Source organism: Manis javanica, chromosome 12 (genome assembly GCF_040802235.1).
Source record: "Manis javanica isolate MJ-LG chromosome 12, MJ_LKY, whole genome shotgun sequence".
Taxonomy (NCBI): Eukaryota; Metazoa; Chordata; class Mammalia; order Pholidota; family Manidae; genus Manis; species Manis javanica.
In genome coordinates, this window is record NC_133167.1 from 8,835,609 (window position 1) to 8,859,216 (window position 23,608).

At 44.7% G+C, this 23,608-nt stretch overlaps 1 protein-coding gene across 1 annotated transcript in view; it reads left to right on the forward strand.

Moving 5' to 3' along the window:
- The window catches only part of DNER (delta/notch like EGF repeat containing), a 267,700-nt gene that overhangs the window by 127,676 nt on the left and 116,416 nt on the right, over nucleotides 1–23,608 (forward strand). Inside the window, exon 5 of the mRNA XM_036997832.2 lies at nucleotides 12,737–12,882. Coding sequence (XP_036853727.2) covers nucleotides 12,737–12,882 — 146 coding nt within the window. The remainder of the gene's footprint in view (nucleotides 1–12,736; nucleotides 12,883–23,608) is intronic.

The following is a 23,608-nucleotide window of genomic DNA, read 5'->3' on the forward strand; positions in this document are numbered from 1 at the left end:
GAAGGCTGTGTGCTCAAAGTCAGACTGGGATTTGGGACAGTAAAAGTTGTAAAGGAGACTGCTAGAATTTCTAATTTGCTACATTGACTATTACAGAAAAAATCAATGATCAGATAGCATTCCCAGGACTTTGTAAAAACTGAAGCATAAATAAAGCCTGTTCTGAACAGATAAAGGAAGCCTCTTTCAGCCCACTGAGCTGATGGTCACACTGAATTAAGGAATTTATTTTCGGGAGAGGGCTGATTGGTAACAGAGACGATCTGTAATTCATTCTTCTCAGTAAGACCTGGAAGCAGGATTGGTGGTAGTGTTCGCGGTCTAAAGCAGAGCATGGTTTATAATGAGGCTTGCAACCAAAATTGGTTGGGGTCTGTGTGTTCAGGGTAGCCCCTGGCTGAGATTGAAGCGGCTCTGTGGTCAGAACTGTTACTGATTACTGCATCTGCTGAGGCTGGTAGCTAGAGCAGGAGGTCATAGAAGTTTGTTCTCATTACCACCAGGTTTCTATTCTGGGTTCCTTGTTTCTTTTTGCTACTTTGTCCTTTTTGTGTCCTCGTATTTGCTGGTACCACACTCAGGTCACTTGTCCTCTGTCCCCCAAATATTTATTGAACACTTACTATGAGCTAGGCGTGTGGTTAGCCCTGGCAATGGAGCAATGAACAAAACAAACAAAAATCTTTGCCCTCATGAATCTTATGTTTTGGTGGGATGATACGTAGTAAATAATTCCACAGATTAGTAGAAAATTACAACTGTGATAAGCACACTGTGCTATGATCATAATTGATAATAAAAATCTGACATAGCTTTGGGGCATTGGAGATGACTACCTTGACAAAAGATGATTAAGCTGAGGTATTAACTAGGCAGTGGGGAAGCCCTTCCAGACATAAGGCTGGAGCTGCATGTCAAAGGACCCGTGGTGGAGAGAATGAAGAGTATCAGAGGAACTGCTAAAAGGCTGCAAGGCTGGAGCTTAGACAGTGAGGGCAGGAGAGGCGCAGATGTGGTGGAGAAGCAGGCTGGGTCAGACTGCTGGGCTGTGGAGGCCACCTTAAGATCCTAGTGGCAATGAGGAGCTGTGGAATGGAAGTCGCGGACACACCCATTCATCCTGCATAAGGTCCCTACTGAAATATATGCATCTTAACTTGGCAGAAAAGATGTCATCCTTAAGACAGCATATGTGGCAGTAAGACACCTGGAGGACTTGATAAACCCACAGGAGCCTTTGGCCACACTCCCAGAGGTTCTGATTCACTGAGTCAAGCTGGAGCCAAAATAACAATTTGTTAAAAAAAAAAATGTAGTTTATAATAATACTTCTGATTTTAGGCATTTGTGGGCCAGATAGGAAAGGGTTCAGAGGTGGAGACCTTTCTGGAACTCCAGAAAGGGGAGCATATAGGTGTGACTCCTCTGAGCATCTCAGGATTGAGGTTTGGGTGTGACTGTTCTTGTGATGCGAATGCTCATGTGAGCTAAAAACTGCCCCTGCCTAACAGGCTGAATCTGTCAGCCATTCCATGCCTCCCAATTGTTTTCCTTCAAGTCAGGGCACCCTACTGGGGCTTCATGGCAGTACATTGGCTACTTCTATTTTTAGTGCAATAAATACGTTGTACTGAAAAATAAAGTTGTTATGCATAATTCAAGAAGCAAGTGCATCTCAAGTTAAAACTTCCACCAAATACTCGTAAATTCAGGTAACTTCTTTCATATGACCTTGAAGTTACCAAACAGCCTTGTTGGTGGCCACTTAAATGTGGAATTTTGAATCAGTGCAGAACAAAGAGATGTAACAGAACAAAGGCAGTCTAAAGATCACGTTCACAGTTTGCAACAGCCAGGAAGGTAAACATGTCAATCACCAGCTTCTCATGTTCACTCATCTCAGGGCCTGATTCTCTGACTCCCTAACGTGTATGAAGTCATCCACAGCCCAGTTAGCTGTGCATTATAATCTCCCATTACCCTCACATCAATGCGGAGGAGTGATGAATTATTTTGGTATTTATAGTAATGCCATTAGTCAGGATGCATTCATTGGGTACTAATGACCGGACATGGTGGGCAATTGTGTATGAGTTCTGCAGTAATTTAGCAATTGATTTACTAGTATTTGATGAGTTGAAGCTGTACTAATGGAAGACTGAGGGATACAATTCTAACTGATTATGAAAAGGCGATCAAAACAGACATTGAAAAAGATTCAATAAATGAAGAATTCCAATTGTATATTCTATGTGAACCAACAAAATTTCAAAGGAGAGTGAAAATTAATTTTCATGTTCTACCAATGGCTATACAGGACTGGCATTAAAAAATGTGTCCAATTAGGATGTGGTTTTCATATGTAATGAGAACTTTGTGCTGAATGGAGATTACTTAATGCCAGAAATAGGCACATGGAGAGATTTGACAGGCCTAGTTATAAATTTTGCTTCAAAAGTAGATTTTATAATTTGAATATTTTTATACCATTATGCCCATTATATTGGCCAGTGTCTTTTGTATGGTTATACATTTAAAGTCTTTAATGCTATAAATTATAGCCATACCTCATTTCTTCGCTTTTTTTTTTATAACTTCAAATAGAGCTTAGAGCCTAGCTTTTAAAGTGGAACCTAGGCATGAATTATTCAAAATGGCAGATAATATAAACCACATTATTATGAATGTGTGGTGTACTTTTAGTTGCATGTTATTTTTGAATTCTAGCAATAATTTTAAAAAGCAGCAGTAATTAAAAAAATTCTACTTAAAAGGTCTGACATGAAGGGGGCTGAGTCAGGAGACTCTAAATGACCTTATTTGCATCCTGGCACTGCTGATTTTTCAGGGGACACAGTTTCCCAGAGCCTTGTCCTCAGATCTGTGTAAGTCTGAGTTCCATTCAGGACCCCACTGTAAGTAGATGTTGGGCACTGATGATACTGAGGGTGATGGTTATAATGATGGGGGCGATGATAATAACGGTGGTGATGGGGGATGGTAGCGATAATGGTGATGATTATGGTGGTAGTAATAATGGTAGTGACGATGGGGATGGGGATGGTAGTGATAGTGGTGGTGATGGTGGTGATTGTGGTGGTGGTGATGGTGGTGGTGGTGGTGATTGTGGTGGTGGTGGCAGTGATGGTGGTGGAGGTGGTGATGGTGACTGTGGTGGTGGTGGAGGTAGTGATGGTGGTAGTGGTGATGGTGGTGATGGTGATGGTGATAGTGATGGAGGTGGTGGTGGCGGTGATTGTGGTGGTGGTGGCAGTGGTGGTGGTGGTGATGGTGGTGTTGGTGGTGATGGTGACTGTGGTGGTGGTGGAGGTGGTGATGGTGGTGGCGGTGATGGTGGTGGTGGGCGGTGATGGTGGTGGCGGTGATGGTGATGGTGGTGGAGGTGATGGTGGTGGTGGGCGGTGATGGTGGTGGCGGTGATGGTGGTGGCGGTGATGGTGGTGGTGGAGGTGGTGATGGTGGTGGTGGTGGGTGGCGGTGATGGTGGTGGTGGGCGGTGATGGTGGTGGCGGTAATGGTGATGGTGGTGATGGTGATGGTGGTGGTGATGGTGGTGGTGGTGGTGGCAGTGATGGTGGTGGTGATGGTGGTGGTGTTGGTGGTGGTGAGTGGTGGTGGTGGAGGTGGTGATGGTAGTGGTGGTGGTGGTGGTGGTGGGCAGTGATGGTGGTGGCGGTGGTGGTGGTGGTGATTGTGGTGGAGGTGGTGATGGTGGTGGTATTGGTGGTGACTGTGGTGGTGGTGGTGGTGGTGATGGTGGTGGTATTGGTGGTGGTGACTGTGGTGGTGGAGGTGGTGGTGGTGGTGATGGTGGTGGTATTGGTGGTGGTGACTGTGGTGGTGGTGGAGGTGGTGATGGTGGTGGTATTGGTGGTGGTGATTGTGGCAGTGATGGCGATAATGGCTGCCGTGGACTGAATGTTTCTCCTCTTGCTCTTCACGCCACTCCCCTTTTCCCCCCACAACCAACTCATATGTTGAAACCCTAATCCTCAGTGTAATATTATTTGGAGGTGGAGCCTGTGGAGGTAATTAGGGTTTGATTAGGTCTTGAGGCTGTATCCCCATTATGAGATTAGTGTCCTTCTGAGATGAAAGGACCAGAGTTTTCTCTCCACTATGTGAAGGTTCAGGAAAGGGCAACTGCCTGTAAGCCAGGAAGGGGGTTCTCATCAAGAACCTGACTGTGCTGGCACCTTGATTTCAGACTTACAGCCTCCAGAACTGTAAGAAATAAATATTTGTTTAAGCCATCCAGCCTGTGGTACTATAGCAACCGGTACCGACTGAGACAATGGGGAGCTGAAGGTAGGGATGGTGGTGGCGGTGGTGATGGTGACGATGTACAGAGTCCTTACCATATGCTTGTCGTGTACTAAAAGCTTTGATCATATTAAGAGCTTTAATCATAACCACCATCTCAGAAAATAGGTAGTGTTATTATATCCATTTAAGAGAGAAAGAATCCAAGGGCTGAAAGGTGTAAATAACTCTTCCAAAGCCAGAGAGCTGGAGAGACCGTCTGGGGTGGAGACTGGTATCATCTCCCTCCACCCTTGTCAGCACGTGGCTGTGGCTACTCACCGCAGTATTCACAATGAAGCCACTCACCCGTCAGGAGGCATTCATTCAGAATTACTGAACGGATATTGTGAGCAGTTACTGCTTCTATAATGTGGACCACGCACTATGTACAGGATACATGAAATGTTAACATCAAATTACAGAATATGCCCACCTGTTAATGTGTATATTTTGCATTTCCCTACATGCTGAGAGGAACCACAGTAAATATCTTTCCTAAGCTGGTGCTCAGTTCCTTCCCACTCCTCCCCCTCTGTATAAGGCGAGCCGTCTGATGGCCAGTTGTGTTTGTGAACACTAGGGAAGAGGAAGGAGAGACAGGCAGTGATGGGATGAGTGCTGTGCGAGTTCGTGGCACTGTGTACTAGCCGAATGGTGACGGTCTCTGAGTCGCGCGGCAGACATGATGGCTGTGGCACAGGAGGAGTTTGACACAGTTCCTTTGCAGGCCTGCCTGTTGGTTGGGGCGCAGTCGAAGCCGATGTAATAGACCTCAAATACATCGGCTCGAGCAAGTTCTGAGTTCATTTCTCACCCTCGTTATAGTCTGGAGGCAGCTGGGCCAGGGCTGAGAGGGCAGTTCCATACCCTGAACACCCAGATTCCATGTCTGGATTCAAACTGGTTACCCAGCTGTCACCGTCACTTTGGCATGTCCGCCAGTGAGAAGGGGTGGGGGCTGGGCCAGCACTTCTCAGTCTTAGATTTACATCACAGAAGTGCTGCGCGCCCTGTCACTGAGTCACTGGTGAGAGGCGAGCTCTTTAGCTGGGTGGCCCCATTCCCAGCAAAAACTCCCAACTCTATTATTAAAGGAACATGGGGAGAATAGATACTAGCAGGTAACTAGCAATTACTCCCACGGGTCAAAGGCTCAAGCCCTACTTAGGGCAAATAATTTGTCTAATATTTATAGAGAAAGGATGATGGTAGGATGAACACCTTGAAAAAAATGAGACAAAATATAACACTGTGGGTTAGTAACCCTTTACTGTGGGAATAGATACTTCTTTTGGAAAGGTATAGAACATCAACCTAAGAAGAATCTTAATCTAAACCTTTTTTTGTTCATCTTTTTAAGCCTGTGCTTTGATATTGAACTTCAAGCTTTTCTCTGTAGGACAAACAGACAGAAGGCACTGCTGACATGCTGACAGTCAGGAGACAGTTGCTCAGTGTCGCTGTATCTGACCGTAAGATTTATTGAGAACCAATCCATCTATCTTCAAGTAGTAGCAAGTTGATTGTATTTTTTCTATATTATCTTCCCTTTATCTTTACAATTACTTTTTCTTTAGAGCAAATGATATACTTAACATATACTTTTCATCGTCAGTCAGTCGGGTGTAAGCTACCCATGACCTAGATGAGTGGCAACAGAAAGCTTAGTTCGTTGCTGTTACCCGACATTGTGTCTTCTAATTCAGAAAGTATTTTTGGCTATACTTTACTTAGGAACCCACAGAAAATGAGATACTCTGTATGGGTAAATTTTCTAAAAAGTTTACTGCTCTAAGCATCAAAACTTAAAAGCAAGCAAGTAAACAACAACTGAAGTCAGCTTCACATGGAAATGTACAGAAAGCTTTGTTTAGAAAAGGTAAGAAGACCTTGAATATCATGCCGGGACCCTCAGCGTGGCCAGGCAGGCTCCTCAGCAAGTGAGGCATCTCGTGTCAGCGCACGGGTGCAGTGGCAGCCCGGAGGCTCATTCTGCTTTCCCCCTCCATTCCTAGTCTGCGGGCATTCCGCGTGCCCGTGATGGAAAGACAGCTCTGTTCCTGTGGTGATGTGTGTTAGTAAGGCTTGTTTTAGCATCATGCAGCCCTGGACTTGGTCTAAGTTCAAGTTTGCTTCCTGTATCAAGCTCTGTTTTTGCCTCTGGCCTGACATTTTTCCAAAGACATTCTCAGATTTTGTTTCCTAACTCACAGGTATTGAGTCCTAAACCCAGGGGATCCTGACTGGCTCATCAAGCTTTGCGCTAACCTCCATCCCACCTTCTCAAAGGTCAGCGCAGGTACACCATCCCATCCCTGCTTCTGTGGAATGAGATGTGGGAATTGGGGGTATTTGCCTTCCCAGTGCCTGAGTTAATGCAAAAACCCCGGTCTCCAACTGGAGCTGGAACCTGCAGCATTTCAAACCTTTCATGCCTGTGTGGTGTCAGCCATGGGACTTCCTGGGCTGTGCAGTTTTTATAGGTTATATGTTTGTGCCAAACTACTTGCTGAGCCTTTATAGGAAAACTCGGCAGTTTGTTTCCAACACCTGCTGCCCAAGTATTTACAGGCAGAATTTTTATTTTGCATGTATGCTTTCCTTTTAACAGGAAAGAAAATGGTCTTTAGCCAAACCACTGAAGTAAGAAATGCAAATCTCATTTGCTATTAATCCCAATGAGGTATTAACTACAGAGTCCATTTAAAACTCTTTAGTGTTAATATTAAAGAAGACAAGTGGTAGAATAAACAGTTAATGGCCTGGAGCCCGCCATTGTGTGTGTTCTGGCTGATGCTCGGTCACTCCATCCCAAGGATAATGGCTGGACCCCCTTTCAGTCACTCTTAACTTCTCATTGGCACCAAGGGAGGTGAGTTGGGTAAAATCAATGTTTGAAAAGGACTGTAATGATGGCAGAACATTTTATTACTGTGTTAATGAGCACAGTGTGGGCTGGTGGGCAGGGCAGAGCATTGGTGTGTTTTTGTGGGAAGGTTGGGGGGGGTGTAAGGCAGTAGGAAACCCAACTTTTATTTGTCATTGTAACTAGTTACTTGATGGCGTTAACAGATCCCTGGATGACCTGTAGAGAAAGTTTTCCCTCATTACAGTTTTAAAACTCATTAGGGACATCACCCAGCTGTGGGCAAGTAGAGGTGGGCTCTCAGTTGAGTGGGATCTCCCCCTGTCCCCTCCCATCCTCCCTCGCGTCTCTTCCTTTCCCAGCATCTGGAATGTCAAGGTGAATTGTGTGGTGTCCTTGAGACGTTTTTGGTTATGGACCACCATAGACTACCCCTTCAGTGTTAAAGATGTCAAAGTCACTATTATGGAATTCTTGGGGTTCTTTGTGTTATGGAAAGCTTGCCCATTTTTATCAGCTCCACTATGGAAAGACCTATGGTTATCGGTATTAGTTATTTTTTCCAGTATGATTCTGTTGTGATCTAATAGATCTATGCAAAGCTAGCTTTATATCATGACTGTTGGCCAGTAAAGCTTGATTCTGGGCCTTGTTCTTTCTCTTTCTCCCCTCTGTCTTTCCTTGTCTCAGTGGTGTAATACCACCCATCTTCAGACGAGGCCGAAATTTACTCATCAGCCCTGATGTTTCTAACTACCCATGTCCTTTGTGTGACCACCAACCTGACTGCTCTATTTGGGGGGGCCTCATCAGAATCCCAAATTTAATCTGTTCACAGTGGAAATCTCGATTCACTTCCCTAGCACCCTCCCCACCCCACGAACCCTGACACATGCACATAAAGTTTTTTACTCTGTACATGATTTCTTCCTTTCCCTCATATCTCACATCCAATGTATATGAAAATCTTATTGGTTCTTCCTCCAAAATGTGATTTTTGAAAAAAGTGTAAATGATGAATTTTTCCACTGATTAAAACTTCAGTGGATTCCCATTGCACAAAGGTTTACAAGACCCACTCCGATCTGGCCCTTCCTCTCTATCCTCATCAAAGTCTGGCCACTCATACACTGCCCTTGTCCACGTGACATGGTGACCTCCTCATCCACATGACATTAACTTCATCTGCATGACAAGCTGACCGCCTCATCCCTGGGATATGCTGACCTCCTCACCCATGTGACATGCTGACCTCCCTAACTCTCTTCACTTGCTCTTTCTCAGACTCTAGAACTCAACCTACAGTTGCCCCCTACTTGGAGGTCAATGAACATCTGCTGAATATTGAATAAATGTGTTCAACCCCATCCCTCTACCCTGTCCACCTCTCCCCATCCTACAGTGCCGGTTTACTCCCCTGGAATGCATGATCTGTTCGTCGAGGGTGATTCAATATTTCAGCCTCCTAATCAGAATCGTAGGCTTGGACGATACATAATTGTGATTTAAGCAAATGTTTGTTTATGGAAATTTTCAAAGAACCCTTATTTTACCTTTGTTATGGTTGGAATGAGGAATATTAGGCCATGAAAATGAGAAGAAGATAAAATGTTCTGTAGTAAAAGATGCGAGAGCTCCTAAAACTTTGACAGAAAGCCCCCATTTTCTTGTTCTGTTTCTGCTGTGTTTTTCTGTCTGAGTGTTTCATGTTCTTCAGTCTTGCAGCTTCTGTCATACATGTTTGTTTTCTTTTTCAGCCTTCTCCTCTCCCTCCCTCCTTCCTTCTTCTTTTCCTTTCTTTTAGAAATCTCCTCTTTCTATTTCCCTTTCTCATTTTTAATTTAAACCAGGCTTTAGTTGGAGCAACTTTCCAGCTTCCTATGTGACATCAGCGCTTTCATTTTTGAAAAGACCATAGCAAATGTGGGAGCTGACCAAAGCCCTTCTAAAATAACTCTGTAAACAGGGCCAGAGTGCCTTTCTCACTCCTGCTTGGCCAGTTTCTGCATCCAGTGGAGCAGTTGGCCTCTGGGCCTTAGAATTTTGAATATGATGACAAGCCTTTTTTTCCAGAACCGTAGCCGGAGTTAGGTTACCTCTCCTGATTTCATACCGTGAAGGAAGAGAAAAAAATGGGGACCCTTTGCTCTGCATTTCTTATAAATGTGTTAGATGTGCCCATCAGTTTGAGTGCCATGTCGGAGGAATCACACTAGCTTTCAACAACTCTCCAATGACCACTTAGAAAGCCTCAAAGAACTTCTTAAAAAAATCAATTCTATTTCATTTCAGATTCTTCTTGCTGCCCCTTTGTAAAGAGCACAGCTCCTGCTCGTAGCGTGTGAGATTTCCTGAGGGCTGCTCTGCTCTAACCCAGCTGCAGTTTGGTGAAAGTTAGATTGGATGGTATTGCTTTGCATTATGGGGAACTCTGAGCATTTTTCCCTAGTCGTGATCAAAGAGAGGTGCAAACAACTCGGTGAAGTCACCGTCTCACCTGGAAAGAGACACCAGGCACTGGTCTCATCTTGTTTGCTGAAACTAACATGCTTAGACTCTTGACTTACTTTGGGGGCATTCAGTGGTGTAATTAGGAATTATGTAGTAATATGTGACACCCTGTTGCAAAGACTCATTTCTCTAATAATTTGCCAAGGGATTTTAGGGCCAAAATACTCACAGTGTTATTAAGCAAATAAAGCAAATACAGAGATTTTTATTAGAGGTGTCTCCAAGAATTTCAGAGACTTATGATGAGCAAGGGAATATAAATATTGTCTAAACATCAGAGTCACCTACACTTTTAAAAATATGTGTGTGAAATCTGCGTCCAGAAGCTCGCACACACGCTTCTAATTTAAGGTGATTGTTACCTTAAGAATAATACTGCTTACATGACAAGTTAGCTTTTCTGCTGGACCATTGGTTCTTAACTGGAAGTACATGCCCTGTTTGCTTAGGGAGTCTTTTTCAAAAACATTCCTGCTGTGGGTCATGCCAGACTTGATTCTGAATCCCTTGTGTTGGAGCCTGGCAATATGTACTTGGAAAAAGCGCCTGAGAAATTATGAAGTGAAATTCCGATTTCAAAACTTGTTAAGGACCACTGTTTCGGACCAAAAGTTTGGAGCAGCATAAACCGGTGGTGAGTCATCTCTAACCCAAGAATCTAATACGGTGCCTGGTTTGTAGGTGTGAGCACAACAAACGTTCATTGAGGAAATGGAAGCAAATTACCTAGAAAACTGTATACATGTATATTTTTAATTAGTTCATTTGAATTACTACTGGCTAAGTAAATTTAATAGTTGAATAGAATTTAAAAAATAACCTTTGAAGGAAGGCCTCATACAGAATTATAGGGTATTCTGTGGTCTAAATGCTCAGTAAGCAGACAGATACAGATTTTTCATGTAATTTAATATGAAATCAGAGAACAAAGCAAAGGTATGAAAAATACCTTCTAACTACTGATAATCTGATTTTACGTTCATTAATTTATATGTAAAAATGTCTCTTTGATAAGAACTCTGGTAGCATCCCACCGTTCTACCTGCCTCCGTTTCTCTATCAAGTCTAATCTATAAGTCGATAAGCAAAATTGTTTTTTAGTGAACTAGAATTAATATATGCATTCACATGATTGCTGTTCTTCAAACAGCATGTTGATGGGCATGTGGGATGACAAGATGTGCTGGAAACTCCTAGGGAACTGCCTTTGCTGCTCTGGCCCTGTAGGTACCTGTGTCCTGACTTCCTACTTGCCTCTTCTCAAGACTTGTTCCTTGCCCTTAAGGAAGCTTCGGTAAAGGTGGTGAGACAGGAAACCATCCAAGACATGAAACAGTCAGTGACCTGGACATGAGAGTATTTGCTCAAGCACAGAGGGACATGGTAGATCTTGGAGGGGGCTGGGATACTGCAGAAAAGCTCAGGAATAAGGTGAGATTGGGAGGAGGGTAAGAATTCCAGGCCACAGGGGCATCATGGAAACACGTGCAGAGTTGGGGTAAGCAGGGCATGCCAAGGCTGCTGGAAGGTGGGAGGTGTCTGTAGAGGGTGGGGCCACTGTGGAGGGTGCAGAGGGGGCACACTTGGTAACCCACCCTTTCCTTTCTGTCTCAAAGGAAATGTGCAGTAAAGTTTTCAGTAGGAAATCCTAGGAAGAAAGCAGCTAGTTATCTGTGGAAGTGAAAGACCACTCTGTGTCAGACCTCCGGGACCTTTCTCCTAACTCTAATCATTTGTCTCCTGATTCCAAACATTTGTCTCCTAATTAACCCCAAACTGGAAGCAGAGGAGTGGCTCCCTTCCAGGCTTGCTTGCGTTAACTTCCCATCATAACCTGAATGCTTGTGAACTGAACTAAATCTTGCATTGCTTTTTTCAACCCATCTTCTGCCTGTTAAGAACATCCCTCCCATTAACGGGGTACTTGGCACTTTGCACGTTCCCGTTCCATGGATGCTCCTCAGGACATGGGGGGCAGGGTGACCACCATGTCCCCTTGCCTGAGAAAGCCTCACTTTGTGCCTGTGTCCTGCTGTCATCATTTCAACCTGAAAAGAGTACCAGTTCTGATGATAAATTCTGTGGTCACCCTATTTTGGAGTTATCATCCCTAACACCTGAGAAAATCGGGCTCAGTGAGGCATGGCTGTTGGGAATCATTTTCACCACTTTGTCTTAAGCGCCTTTATGGGTAATGAAAGAGTCTTTCCTGGATGACGGGGCTGTTAATTGTAAAGTGTTCATTTTGAAATGAAAAATTATAAATAAATCAATATTCTTATTAGGAAAAGAGACTCTCTTAGTGAGATAATCATATCACTGATCCAAAATGCTTGCCATATTATTTCTTCATTCCAGTAGGAGGCTATATTTATTCCATATTTACAGCTCCCTAGTATGTGGAAATAGCTGCCCTAGACTTAAAGGTCATTCAGTGATAAACCCAACACATCAATGATACTACAATCATATTTAGCTATGATGGTCCTATTTTATTAGATGGTTAAGATGGTTAACTTAAACTGATGCTGTGCAGTCTGATTGGTTATCAAGTAGTACATTTATTAATAAACCCAACATGTGCTCATGACAGTCCGGGGTAGGCGGGGGAGGAAAAGTTGGCAGGCACAGGGAAGTGGCTTCCTGGGAGAAGACGGGTATGACGGGATCAGCAGCAGGGTGAATGCCAAGATGCTAATGCAGGGCTAGAACAAAGTGGCCCCCAGAGGGGGGCAGGGCAGGAACAGAGCGAGAGGGCCTCAGGTGGTGAGCCGAACACCTGGCTCTCCTTTGCCCGGGCCTTGGGTGTTTCCCATGCTGCCTGGGGAGAGCCGCCTGTGCAAAGGCCTGAGGTCTGAATGGCCGGTAGCTGTTCAGTGGGCCGTATCCCCTTGCCTAACTTACTGCATTTTGTTTGTTTGTCAGACCTGAATGCTGTGTAATTAAATTCATATTTGATGAAAGAATCAAATATGGAGAAAGAATATCAGTACAGTAATACTTCACATTTCCTATTGTCATGTTTTCTTTTAGGTTTTGTGAACGATTCTGTTACTAAATCTATTGTGGCTTTGCGCTTAACTCTGGTGGTGAAGACCAGCACCTGTGTGCCAGAGGACAGCCATGCCAGTGGCTTCGAGTGTTCAGGAAAAGGACAGTGTATCACGAAGCCATCCGAGGTAAGTGGACGCCTGGTAGCTTTTAAAATACATATTTACATAACATATGTTGAAAATGGGGAGAGAACAAGTAAATTTGCTGAAAAAGTTCCCCAAATTTCTGGTTTCAGTTACATATTAGGATGCAACATATAGATATACACATCCCCATGTCGTTTTTAAAGTAATTATAATAAATTTGCACAGTGCTAGATTTTGCTTTGGTGTGAAGCAGAGATTTTATGAGAGAAGTAGGCATCATATCTGGTAGCAGAGTCAAGAGAAATGGAAGAAAGAAAAAGTAAGCAGATAACCCCGTTATCGCATAATTCCCTCCTTAGACTTTTGCATTTTTCTAGTGCTGAAAATGTTACAGAAAACCGGAAAGCCTGGATTGAATCACTGACGGAAGAACCAAGTGGCACTCGGAGGTCTTGGAGGGTGGAGGTTTATTTTACGCCGCTGGGCTCAGAGGAGAGCCATCTCCAGAGGTCTGCGCCGCGAGTACAGCATGGCCATGCCTTTTACACATTTACTACAAAGCTAAGGGGGGAGTCAGCACTCAGAAACTGCTGCAGTGGGAGCTCTTAGGTCACTATAAGTATATTCAGGATGCTAGTTATATTTTAATCCATTTCTGTAAAGGTTACCTGGATACTGTATTATAAACTAAGGGGCTTCCATGACTATGATTAACAAGGTGTTCCATACCCCTGAGTCCCAGTGGGGTGGGGGTGGGGGGGAGGATACATTGTTACATTGTTTTAATCCCAAGCACCTTGTGATGCCTCTATATTTCTGGAAGCCTTAACAGAAACTTTGTTTCCTTGACTTTCTTGGCTTTTCTGGCTTCCTACCAAAGTGGAGGGAAGGTAGGGATTTGAGAACATTCTGAGTATTTCCTCATGAATAACAGAGCTGCAGAAGTCAGAGAAAAGTACGAGAAGGAATGGACGTGAGGAAGAGATGAGAAGGCTGACGTTATTTTTTATCGCTGTGGACCAGTGTCAGCAATTATCTGGGAGACCTGAGCCCATCCCCCCTTGTTCTTTAGCAGCTCGGATCACGTGGGCCTGGCGCGTGCGGCTGAGCGGCGTACAGGTCCTCCTCCTGTTCTGCGAGGGACGGGAGCCCAGGAGTCAGACCAGCAAAGGACCCTAGCAGCCCCGAGGCCTGTCTCTGTTACTACAGGGCTCCTGAAACACAGTTCTTGCCTGTGGCCTCTGGGCTGCATGTGAGCATCCCTAGAGAAGGAGACAGCTACGCCCTCAGGGAGCTGCTCATTAGGGCACATTCATCCCTCTCGCCTGATGCTGTGTCCCCTCTCCGGCGTCCTTGCCTCCATGTCCTTCTCCCTAGTTCTGTGCATTTTTCCACTGCAATTCACATGAAGTGAGAGTGAGTTCCCCCCAAATCCCCAGACAGTATAAGTTGTTGTAGGCCAATTTGAAGGGTAGCATGGGTAAATTTTCTTTGGTGACACCACTTTGTGGCAATGTTGGCACATGCAGTAATAGAGGCATGAACCTTGGGCAAGCAAGAGGAAGGGTAACTGACAAAAGAGATTTGGAGAGGCTGTTCATGTCATCTTGGAAAACCTGTGACTTTAATGTGTTAGGTTTAGTATTGCAGCGGCTTAAATATGCCACTGTCCTGTAGGACATGCCCTGTAGGGGGCAGAATGTGGTCAGGAACCCCAGAAAGTAGCAGGAATAATCATTTCTGCTAAATCTTTGAAGAGGAACACAAAGGTAAACCAAAGCCAAAATAAAATCCGCAGGGCAGGGGCAGGGAAGGGTGACTGGCGTGAAGCCAAGAGGCGAAGCGGGAGTCTCTTTTTCAAAACGTAGAGCCCGTTTTCTTCTGTCTCTGCCAACTTGGTCTATCTCTTCTCTCTCCTGAGGGGAAGCGTCATTTATCAATTTATTTTATGGAAAGGAAAAGAAGCAGAGGTTAGTGAGTGTTCTTCTATGGCAATCAAGGCTAGGGAGGGGTACACTAACTTGAGAAAAGAGGAGGAAGCAGTGGGGAGCTTCTTAAATAAGAAGGTTCCAGAAGAGGTTAAGTATGTAGACTGTGGAAAGCCCATTGCTTGAGGAGGCAGAGGGTCAGACCTTCCAGATGATGCTGCAGAGGAGACACACCCTTCTTCCCCAGATTCATTGTTACTATTCCCAATGACAGTTCTGAGGCTTGACTAGCCCTGAAAAAGATAACCTTGGTGAAAGAGAATGTCTGAAACAAGGAAGGGAGGGCTGTTCTTGGAATTTGGGGCTGACACAATGGTTCCGTTTCTTTGTGCGCTTTCTCTTATAATGGATGACCCACTGGGGAAGCTTTTCATCCGTAAAGCAGTCACCATGTTATCTTAAAACATGCATATTGCTGGCCTGAAATGCTCTTCTGTGAGGCCTCATCTGCATGAAAGCTGTAGCTAAGAGGCTCTGCCTGGTGGTTGAGAATTGACTCATTGAAAAGGCAGTTGGGAGTATTTAGCACCTGGCAGGTAACTTGGCAAACCTTGCCAAAGTGCTTTGTTTCCTATGCAAAAAGGACTCAAAAGCCTTAGTGAAGAGCCCGTGCTGATTTTAGCAGGTGGCTGCAGAGGAAGCCGGGCTTCCTTATGGTGTCAGCCTCTTTGAGGAGCTCTGAGTACTCCACCCCAAAATAACTCCTGCTACCTCTGTGCCCGCCCACCCCGTCCCACACGGGCTGCTTCTGAAGTGTAGCCTGTGCTGTTGTTGATTCTGTCGAAGCCTGCATTTACCTTTAGTGAATTTAAGGAAATTGTGGCCAGTCATCTTATCTAAGCCATTATAATTAGTGACTCTAAACAAATGATTAAGCTGGAATTATCATGTCCATTTATAGACCCATCACACTGTTATCTTGGAGAGAAACGTCTGGAAGCCAGCCAGTCTTGCAGTTCACAAAATGATGGTGGGAGTTGAACTACCCATGACAGAGTGGAATGGAAAGGTGGCTCATCTTTTTTGCATCTCCCTGAGTTCCCGTGGCCTTTGTTACTGTTGGCATGGCTGTTGCAGTGACTCGGGAGTGGTTTATTATCAGTAAAAGACCGCTGTTACCAAGTTTCTTTCCTTTCACTGTTGCCTAAAATTACAAGTAACATAGTCCAACCTTTCACCTAACTTAAGAATCTACTCCATAGTAACAAAACAAAAAGAACTATATTTGGTGGTATAATTTTACTGTTTCTAATCATTTTTATATCTTAGCTCATCCATCAAAATAAAAGCAATTCTGTTATTGCCACACCACTCTTATTTGGTAATGGAACTCATTTCTTTTGTATCAGATGTACTTAGGCTAGAGGATGCCTCCCACTTCCAAGGTGATGGGTGGTTAGTGATAAAGCTTCAGCTTGCTGTTCTTAGATAGCCCACCACCCTGGGAAGCTCTTTTTAAATGTTTACTCTAAGACCTAGGAGCTCTCTGTTTTGGAAAACTGTTTTTGTTTTCATTCTAAACTTTTGTTCTCCTCATGAAAGAAAATTTGACTATTATTGGTCACTACTTCTTTTTGAACTCTGACACCTCAAGGTTGGTTTATATATATACATATAAATTTTTTAAATTTAATTTAAGGAATTGTCTCACTACATCTCTACTCACTGTGGAGTCATGGTGACTCCAGAATCTGACAGGGGAGGCAGGTGGGCGGGAGACACAGGAAAGAATGGTTGTTGTAGTACAAAGACAGTCTAGGCTGCTGGTGATGCAAGAAAAGATGATGCTGCGGTTCAAGTCCAAAGTCTGGCTGCCTCAGAATTCCCTCTTGCTTAGGGGAGGTCAGCCTTTTGCTCTGTTCAGGCCTTCAGCTGATTGGATGAGGCCCATCTGCTCTTTTCAAAGTCCGCTGATTTAAATGTAACTCTCATCCAAAAGCATTCTCACAGAAACATCCAGAATAACGTTTGTCCAGCTATGTAGGCACCATGGCTCAGCCAAGTTGACAGATGACATGACCATCAACAAGATTCTTTTTTTTTTTTGCCTAATTCATTGTTGCTGCCTTTCTACTTAATTGCATCCCTTACCTGCAAAGTTAAAGAAGTGGTTTTAAAATTTTAGATCGCCCAGCTCTGCCTGGGACCCTTGCCAAAATGTCACATTCCAGGCCCTCGCTCGGCTTCTGGTGCCTTTCCTTGGGCAGCCAGGTGATTCTGAGGCCAAAGGGGCCTGTGGGCCGTGATTCTGGGAGTGGAAGGCCCAAGAGCAGTCCCGATTGTCTCATTCTTGCTGATTCCCTACCGCAGATATGCAGCATCTTATTCAAGGATTCCATCGTTAATAATTAAATAAATTTATCTATTTAATAAAAAAAGATAATGCTGATGAGTACTGTAGTAGTTCAGTACATATCCCAAAGCTTTTCCCTGTGCTGGCCCTTGTCTACATTGATAGGTAAGCGGGGTCAGGCCCCAGGGCATTCTGGGATGCTCCCTTAGCTATCTCCCCGGCTCTTGCTTCAGGAACCTGTCATCCTTAGACTGACAGCGAGAGCCGACGGCTCAGTCATTTTTCTGAGGGAATGGAGCTGGCATCATGGCTAGGAGTCATTCTCAACCCCTTCTAGAGCCTGTGTCTTGGTTCTGTCTCTGGGTCTGTACAGGAGAGAAGCACTCGCACGTTTGCTTCTGAAGATTCCTGCCTTCTGTCACCTCCTTCCCTGCCCTTGGAAGGGAAAGGCTCACACTAGGAAGTCCTAGTCTTCCTACAGCTGAGTTCTTCTGGTTAGGTTTGGCTTATTGGAAAGAAATCATGTGCCTCTTTGCTGAGCCTCCCAGAAAACTCCCATTTCTGTTGTTTATTTCGGCTCTCATTCCCAGGGCAGAGTGAAGAACACCCCACAAGCTAGGTGCACGAGCAGCCTTTCCGGCTTCGGCCTCAGTTCCGCCAGTGCCCCTGCACCTCCCTGATTCCTCCTTCAGATCCCCATGGTCTTGCTCGTGCCGTGCCCTCCACCTGGAATGCTTGGCTGCCCTGCCGCCCTTCCTCAGCCCTCTGCCCCTGCCCTCCTGCCTTCCTGTTTCAGGTTCAGCTCCAAATCTGCTGGCTTCCGGAAGCTGTCCCTGACACCCCAGTGCGAGCTCCCTCCTCTCAAGCCTTGTTGCATTTTATTTTTCTTATGAGACACATGACTTTTATTTATGCTTATATTTCTTCATGCCCATTATTATTTGTATCCACTTCAGTGCAGAGGAATTGCATTTTATGTGCTTGGTACTGTCATAGGCTCTGGGGGATACACGTTCGGTCTGCTGAGATGTGGCCCCGAGGAGTTGGGAGGTCGCGGAGGTCGGGTGCTGGCCGAGGGAATCATGGATGAGGGCGCGGTGTGCTGCGGGCCACGGTAGAGGCTCACAGGTGTGTTCTGGGCGTCCACAGGGACATGCGACTCAGCTGTGAGCTTCCGGGCCACCTCGGATGGTGAGTTACCTGATGTTAGGATCCGTGTCTGGTTTCTTTTATCCATTGTAAGAAAGCAGGTGCTTCTGCACAGGAGATGCTCAAAAACTGTCCTGAACTGAATGAACAAAATAAAAGAACAAAAATATGATGGGAGGCCAGTTCTCTGAGTTTGAGCTAGAAATGTAATTTGAATGAGAAGTTTGGGAACTATGGGAGCAAGGGGAGGACATGGTGAATTTAGTTTTATAAACTAACAAGTTGGAAAATATTCTCTGACCTAAGGCATTCTCACAGACAGTGTGACCCAGAATGTTGTAACAACCCCTCAGGAACATTTGAAGCAACGATGCCCATCCTCTCCCTAACATTTCAGAAAGAAACAGGTCAGAATAATTTGAACCAGTGTAATCTTTGATGCCTCCTCCCGTTGGTTTGAAGCTGTCAGCAAACTCCTCCGTAGGTTAGGAAGTAGCAGTGTGCCAGAGGCAGGGGCAGATGTCATGTTCTTTCATCCATTGCTTCTCTGAAAGCTAATTTTTCTTACCATCATTAGTGTGAACATAAAGGCCCTCCTGAGACCTTGAAAAGGGACTGTGATGTGGTAGGGTCATGCCAAAAAAAGGGCAGGGGCAGACGAAGATGCCCCAAGGAAAGAATGAAAGGAAAGGCGTTCACAACGTATGCTCAGCATCAGAATAGCCGCTGGCGCGAGGGCTGTCGGGGTGCTTTTGAATGGCTCTGTGCGGTGCGTTGTGCAGTAGGCACCCCCTGGTTCTGTCAGCAATGGAGAGGAATTTTTCTTTAAGTAGCAAAGGAAACACAACAAGAGAGGGTTGGAGCGGTGTAGCGGGTTGGAAAATACTGGGTGAACCAGGGGTTAGTGGCACTCAGAGAAAAGAGACTAATGAGTCAAAGGAATTGTTCTTCGGGGGAGGGTACTTTCTCTTGACCGAATAAACAGCTGACTGACAATGCTCATTAAAAACTTTGATCCAGAGGATAGGTGCTTTGGACTTAATGCCGAAATGAAGGTGTCAGAGATGCGTTTATTTGCTAATAAAAGATGGGTGATCTCTTCCACAGATTTTACTTGCAGAAATTGCTTTGTGCACCTATGAGAAAGTACTTTTACGGGTAATAAAAAATAGGATAATAATTATTAGAAACATACTGAGTAGGCGTAGGGATCATAAAACTAAGTGTAGTCCAGCTGTTGCCTTTGCGGCAGTAAAGGATAACCTGTGTAGGATTTCATGGAATTATAATTTTTGGTAGTAATGTAATTAGAAAGCTATTGCTGCCTTTTATGTTACAGGATGATCATATTGTTATTTGCACCAAAATCTGACAACATATTTTAGCCATTTATTACAAATTAATTAGAGAAATAATTGTAAAATCATGTCGCAAAGGATCTATGTTTTGCCATGCTTCTATTTGGCATCAGCATTTTCCAGAAGGTTGAAATGCATCTTCCCATGCTAGCAGGCAGTGTTAGAGGCATTGTCCGCTGGTGGCATTCCAAATATATTAGGGTGAGGGTTTTATCACTGGTGATATTTCCAGAGTCATAGAATTTAGGGTGATTTTAGAGGCCTCTCCACCTTTTTTATTTTAAACACTAGGAGACCCAGGTGTTGAGAACTTGTTTAAGCTATTTTTCCAAAGCCTAAGAGTTAGCTCATGGTCGAGGCAGGGACAAGAACGGAGATTTCTGGACTTCCTCCGGGGCGCCCCCTTCTGGGCAGCACCGCCTCTAGTCCTTCCTCCTGAGCGTGAGCCTTAGGGCTTGTTTCATGTCTTCATGTGAAGTTTCACTCTTCATCATAAGGAAAACCAGACATCATCAGGCAAACGTCACTGACAACTTCTCAGATGATTGGGCTTTATGATCTTGGGAAGCAGCGCTTCTCCAACTTCAACGTGCCCATGAATCACGTGGGGATCTTGCTGAAATGCAGACCCTGGGGCTCAGCATGAGATGAGAAGCCAGGAGCATTATGCAATGCCGTGAATATCAGACCCTGACATCAGAGGCCGCTGTCCTCAAAACCTTTCAGAGACACAGGATACCCAGCAGCTTCGGTTCCATGGTTTTCTTCGGCATTTATTACACTGGGGGACTAAGCTCTCTGGGACTCTCTTATTCCAGAGCAAAGTCTGAGAAAATCACAGTGCAAGTGAATTGAGGAATGTGGCAAAGAGAAAACCCCTCTGGGTGTGGCATGCAGTCTTCTGCATAGAGCAGGAACTGTTTATCTTACATTACTTCTCCCACTCCAGTTTTGTTGAGATGTGACGGACATGTAACATTGCATTAGTTTAAGGCATACAATGTAATGATACATGTATCTATTGTGAAATGATTGCCTCAGTAAGTTTAGTTAAAAGCCATCTCCTCACTTGATCACACTTTTTTTTCTTGTGATGAGAACTTTGAAGAGCTCTCTTAATGCATGTCAAATATACGATACAGTATTAGCTATAGTCACCATGCTGTACGTGCACTACATGGGGCTTAGAAGCCTTCAGTTATAAGGTATGGAAGATACATGAACTGTTCTGCAGCCGCTGACTTTTTCACTTTGTTCAATACAGCCGTTGGCCATTATAAAGAGGAGAGACACTCATTTTATAACTGTCATTCTTAGATTTTAATTAATCACTTTTAGAAAACAGAAATAAGGCTCTAAGTAGACCTTTATGCCTGAGAGAAGAAAACCGTCACTGGGATTGGTGGGCTTGCTTTCCTCTCCCTGACACAGGTCCTTTCTTCCCATTTTTCAGTCCACAGATCAGCGGGCCGGGTACGAGCTGCTGGGGGCAGGTGGCTACGTGGCTGTGCCTGCAGAAGGCGTCCTGGCGGGCAGCACATGTTACCTCCTTTAGGGGCCTAAAACCCCCAGTTGTGCTTGCTCACAAGGAGTTTATTCCACTTACCATCTTGGATACTCACTTATTTTTCCACATTTTCATTCTCTCATCTAATGTTTTGTGAGTACCTCTGTGTGTCAGGCCCACAGGGCTTTACTCCATCAAAACAAGGGTGAGGAACACTACCAGGGGCCCTGCTCTCCTGGTGCTGAGGGTCAGAAAGCTGACACTGGAAATCATTGGAATTGACCCCAAATCTCTGCAACATGAACCTCCTCAGCCTTGCTCAGCCTCTAATCAAATACCTAGCCAGTGCCCATTTGGGCCAGGATGGGGGAGAACCCCTTCGCTTGTTTCCCCACCACGGTCTCCTGTTCTCGGCAGCTACTCCAAGTATGGCTTCCTTTCCTTTTGTTTTTCAAGAAACAGAGTTGATAGACAGTATTATATTGGTTTCAGGTGCACAAATTAGTGATTCAGCAGTTATATGCATTGTGAAATGCTCACTGCAAGTGTAGTTACCATCTGTCACCATACAAAGACATTACAATATTATTCCCTGTACTTGTAAAGATATTACAATATTACTCCCTGCTGTGCTTTTCATCCCTGTAACTTATTTATTTTACAATTGGAACTTTATCCCTCTTTATCATCTTCCCCTATGTAGCCCCACCCCCAAGCCCCATGGCATTCAGTGTGTAGATGGACCCAACCGCTTTCTTGGCGTCTGAGGAGACCACAGCTTTAGTTTCATCGTGGAATTTGCCCCGCTCCTTCTGTGACATCCTCTTAGATTTTAAGCATCCAGTTCTGACTTTGCAGCTTATTTTTCTGCGCTGCGGAGTATTGGGTGGCTTTGGAGTGGAAGTGGTGTGTTAGGGGATGGTACAGCCTGGCTTTCCCCAGACCGAGCAGAGACGCCAGCGGGCTCCGGGCATGTGTCACTAACATGTCCTGATGGGCAGAGTGGGGGTCTCTTCGTGGTGTCAGTTGAGACCGTCTGGGCCTCCTGTCCCGACATGGTTCCCTGCGGCCTGCCTTATGCTTTCTTCTTCAGCACGTGGTCCCATTTTCTGCCTCATGAGCAGCAAACTCACTTGAGGATTTTTCCCCTGTAAACAGCATTTGTAGTTTGATTTACAAAACTGTTTAGCTTCATCCAACCCAGTAGTTTTCTGACTTTGGTCTCAGGACTCCTTTACATTCTTAGGAATTATTGAAGACGGCAAAGAACTTTTGTTTATTGGGCTTTATCTACTGATAGTTATCACATTAAATCAAAACTGAGGAATGTAAAAGTAGTTTTCATTTAACTAATAAATGCATCCCATCTTAACATAAGTAACACCGTTTTAATGAAAAGTAACTATATTTCCCAAAGCAAAAAGAATTCAGTGAGAAATGCTGTTTTCATTTTTACAAATCTCTTTAATATTTGGCTGAAAAGGGGGCAGCTGGATTCTTGCATTTGCTTGTACATTTCCTCTATTGCAATATGTTGTTTTGGTTGAAGTATAAGTACTGGGGAGCTGTCAAGCTCGTAATGGAAGATAAAAATTTTCCAAATTCTAATTTTTCCTTAAAATCTCAAATTTTGTCTCTGGTAACAAAAACTGCTGACCATTTTCCTTGAAGTGGCAGGCTTACTTCATTCAGTAGAGAGAAACTGTCTCCTGAGAAGCCAAGTCTGCATAGCGGGAGTTTGCTGGTCCTTTCAAGGAAAAAGGGGGTTCCGTGAACAGCAGGCCGGTGGGTTAGGTCACGACTCCGACACGGGCGCCGGGAGTTTCCCTGGACAGCCGCTGCCCTCACAGCGCTTTATGCAAGTGTCCCATTTTGTCACAGAGAATGTTAAAAAGATATGCACTCAAGGGTTGAGATTTCATAAAATGTTAATTTTTACAAAGCTTCCTCAAGGACATTCTAAGTGGAACTGGTGTTATTTTCCTGCACGTTCCTGATGTGAAGACCCAGAGATGACTGCTGCAGAGCCCGGCTTCGATGTGTGTGGGGCTGGCAGCCGTGTCTCCCACCACTGTTTTTGCATCTTTGGTGCCAGGGTCAGCAGAGTGAAAAAGATGCATCATGTTTGATGATATTATAAGGTACTTTCGATCTCTTGGACCCTCTGAAAGGGTCTCAGGCCTTCCCTGCCGGAGGACCAGAGTCCACGCTTTGAGAACCCCAGCCCTGGCCCAGGCCTGCCCTCTCACCTTTTTCTCTGGACCTCCTTTTGTTTTACTTTCTGCACATTTAACCTAGTTTTCTAAACACCTCCAGTTCGGTTTTGAACAACGGAGTTTTTTCTCTTTGACCTTGAAAACCACTTTGCAGCTTTTGTCTCTCCTGTGTGGTGATTCTCTGAATGGCTTCTTTGTAACAGCTCTGGGTCAGTTTGCTAAAAGCCAGTTTGACAGGCTCTCCATCTTTGCTG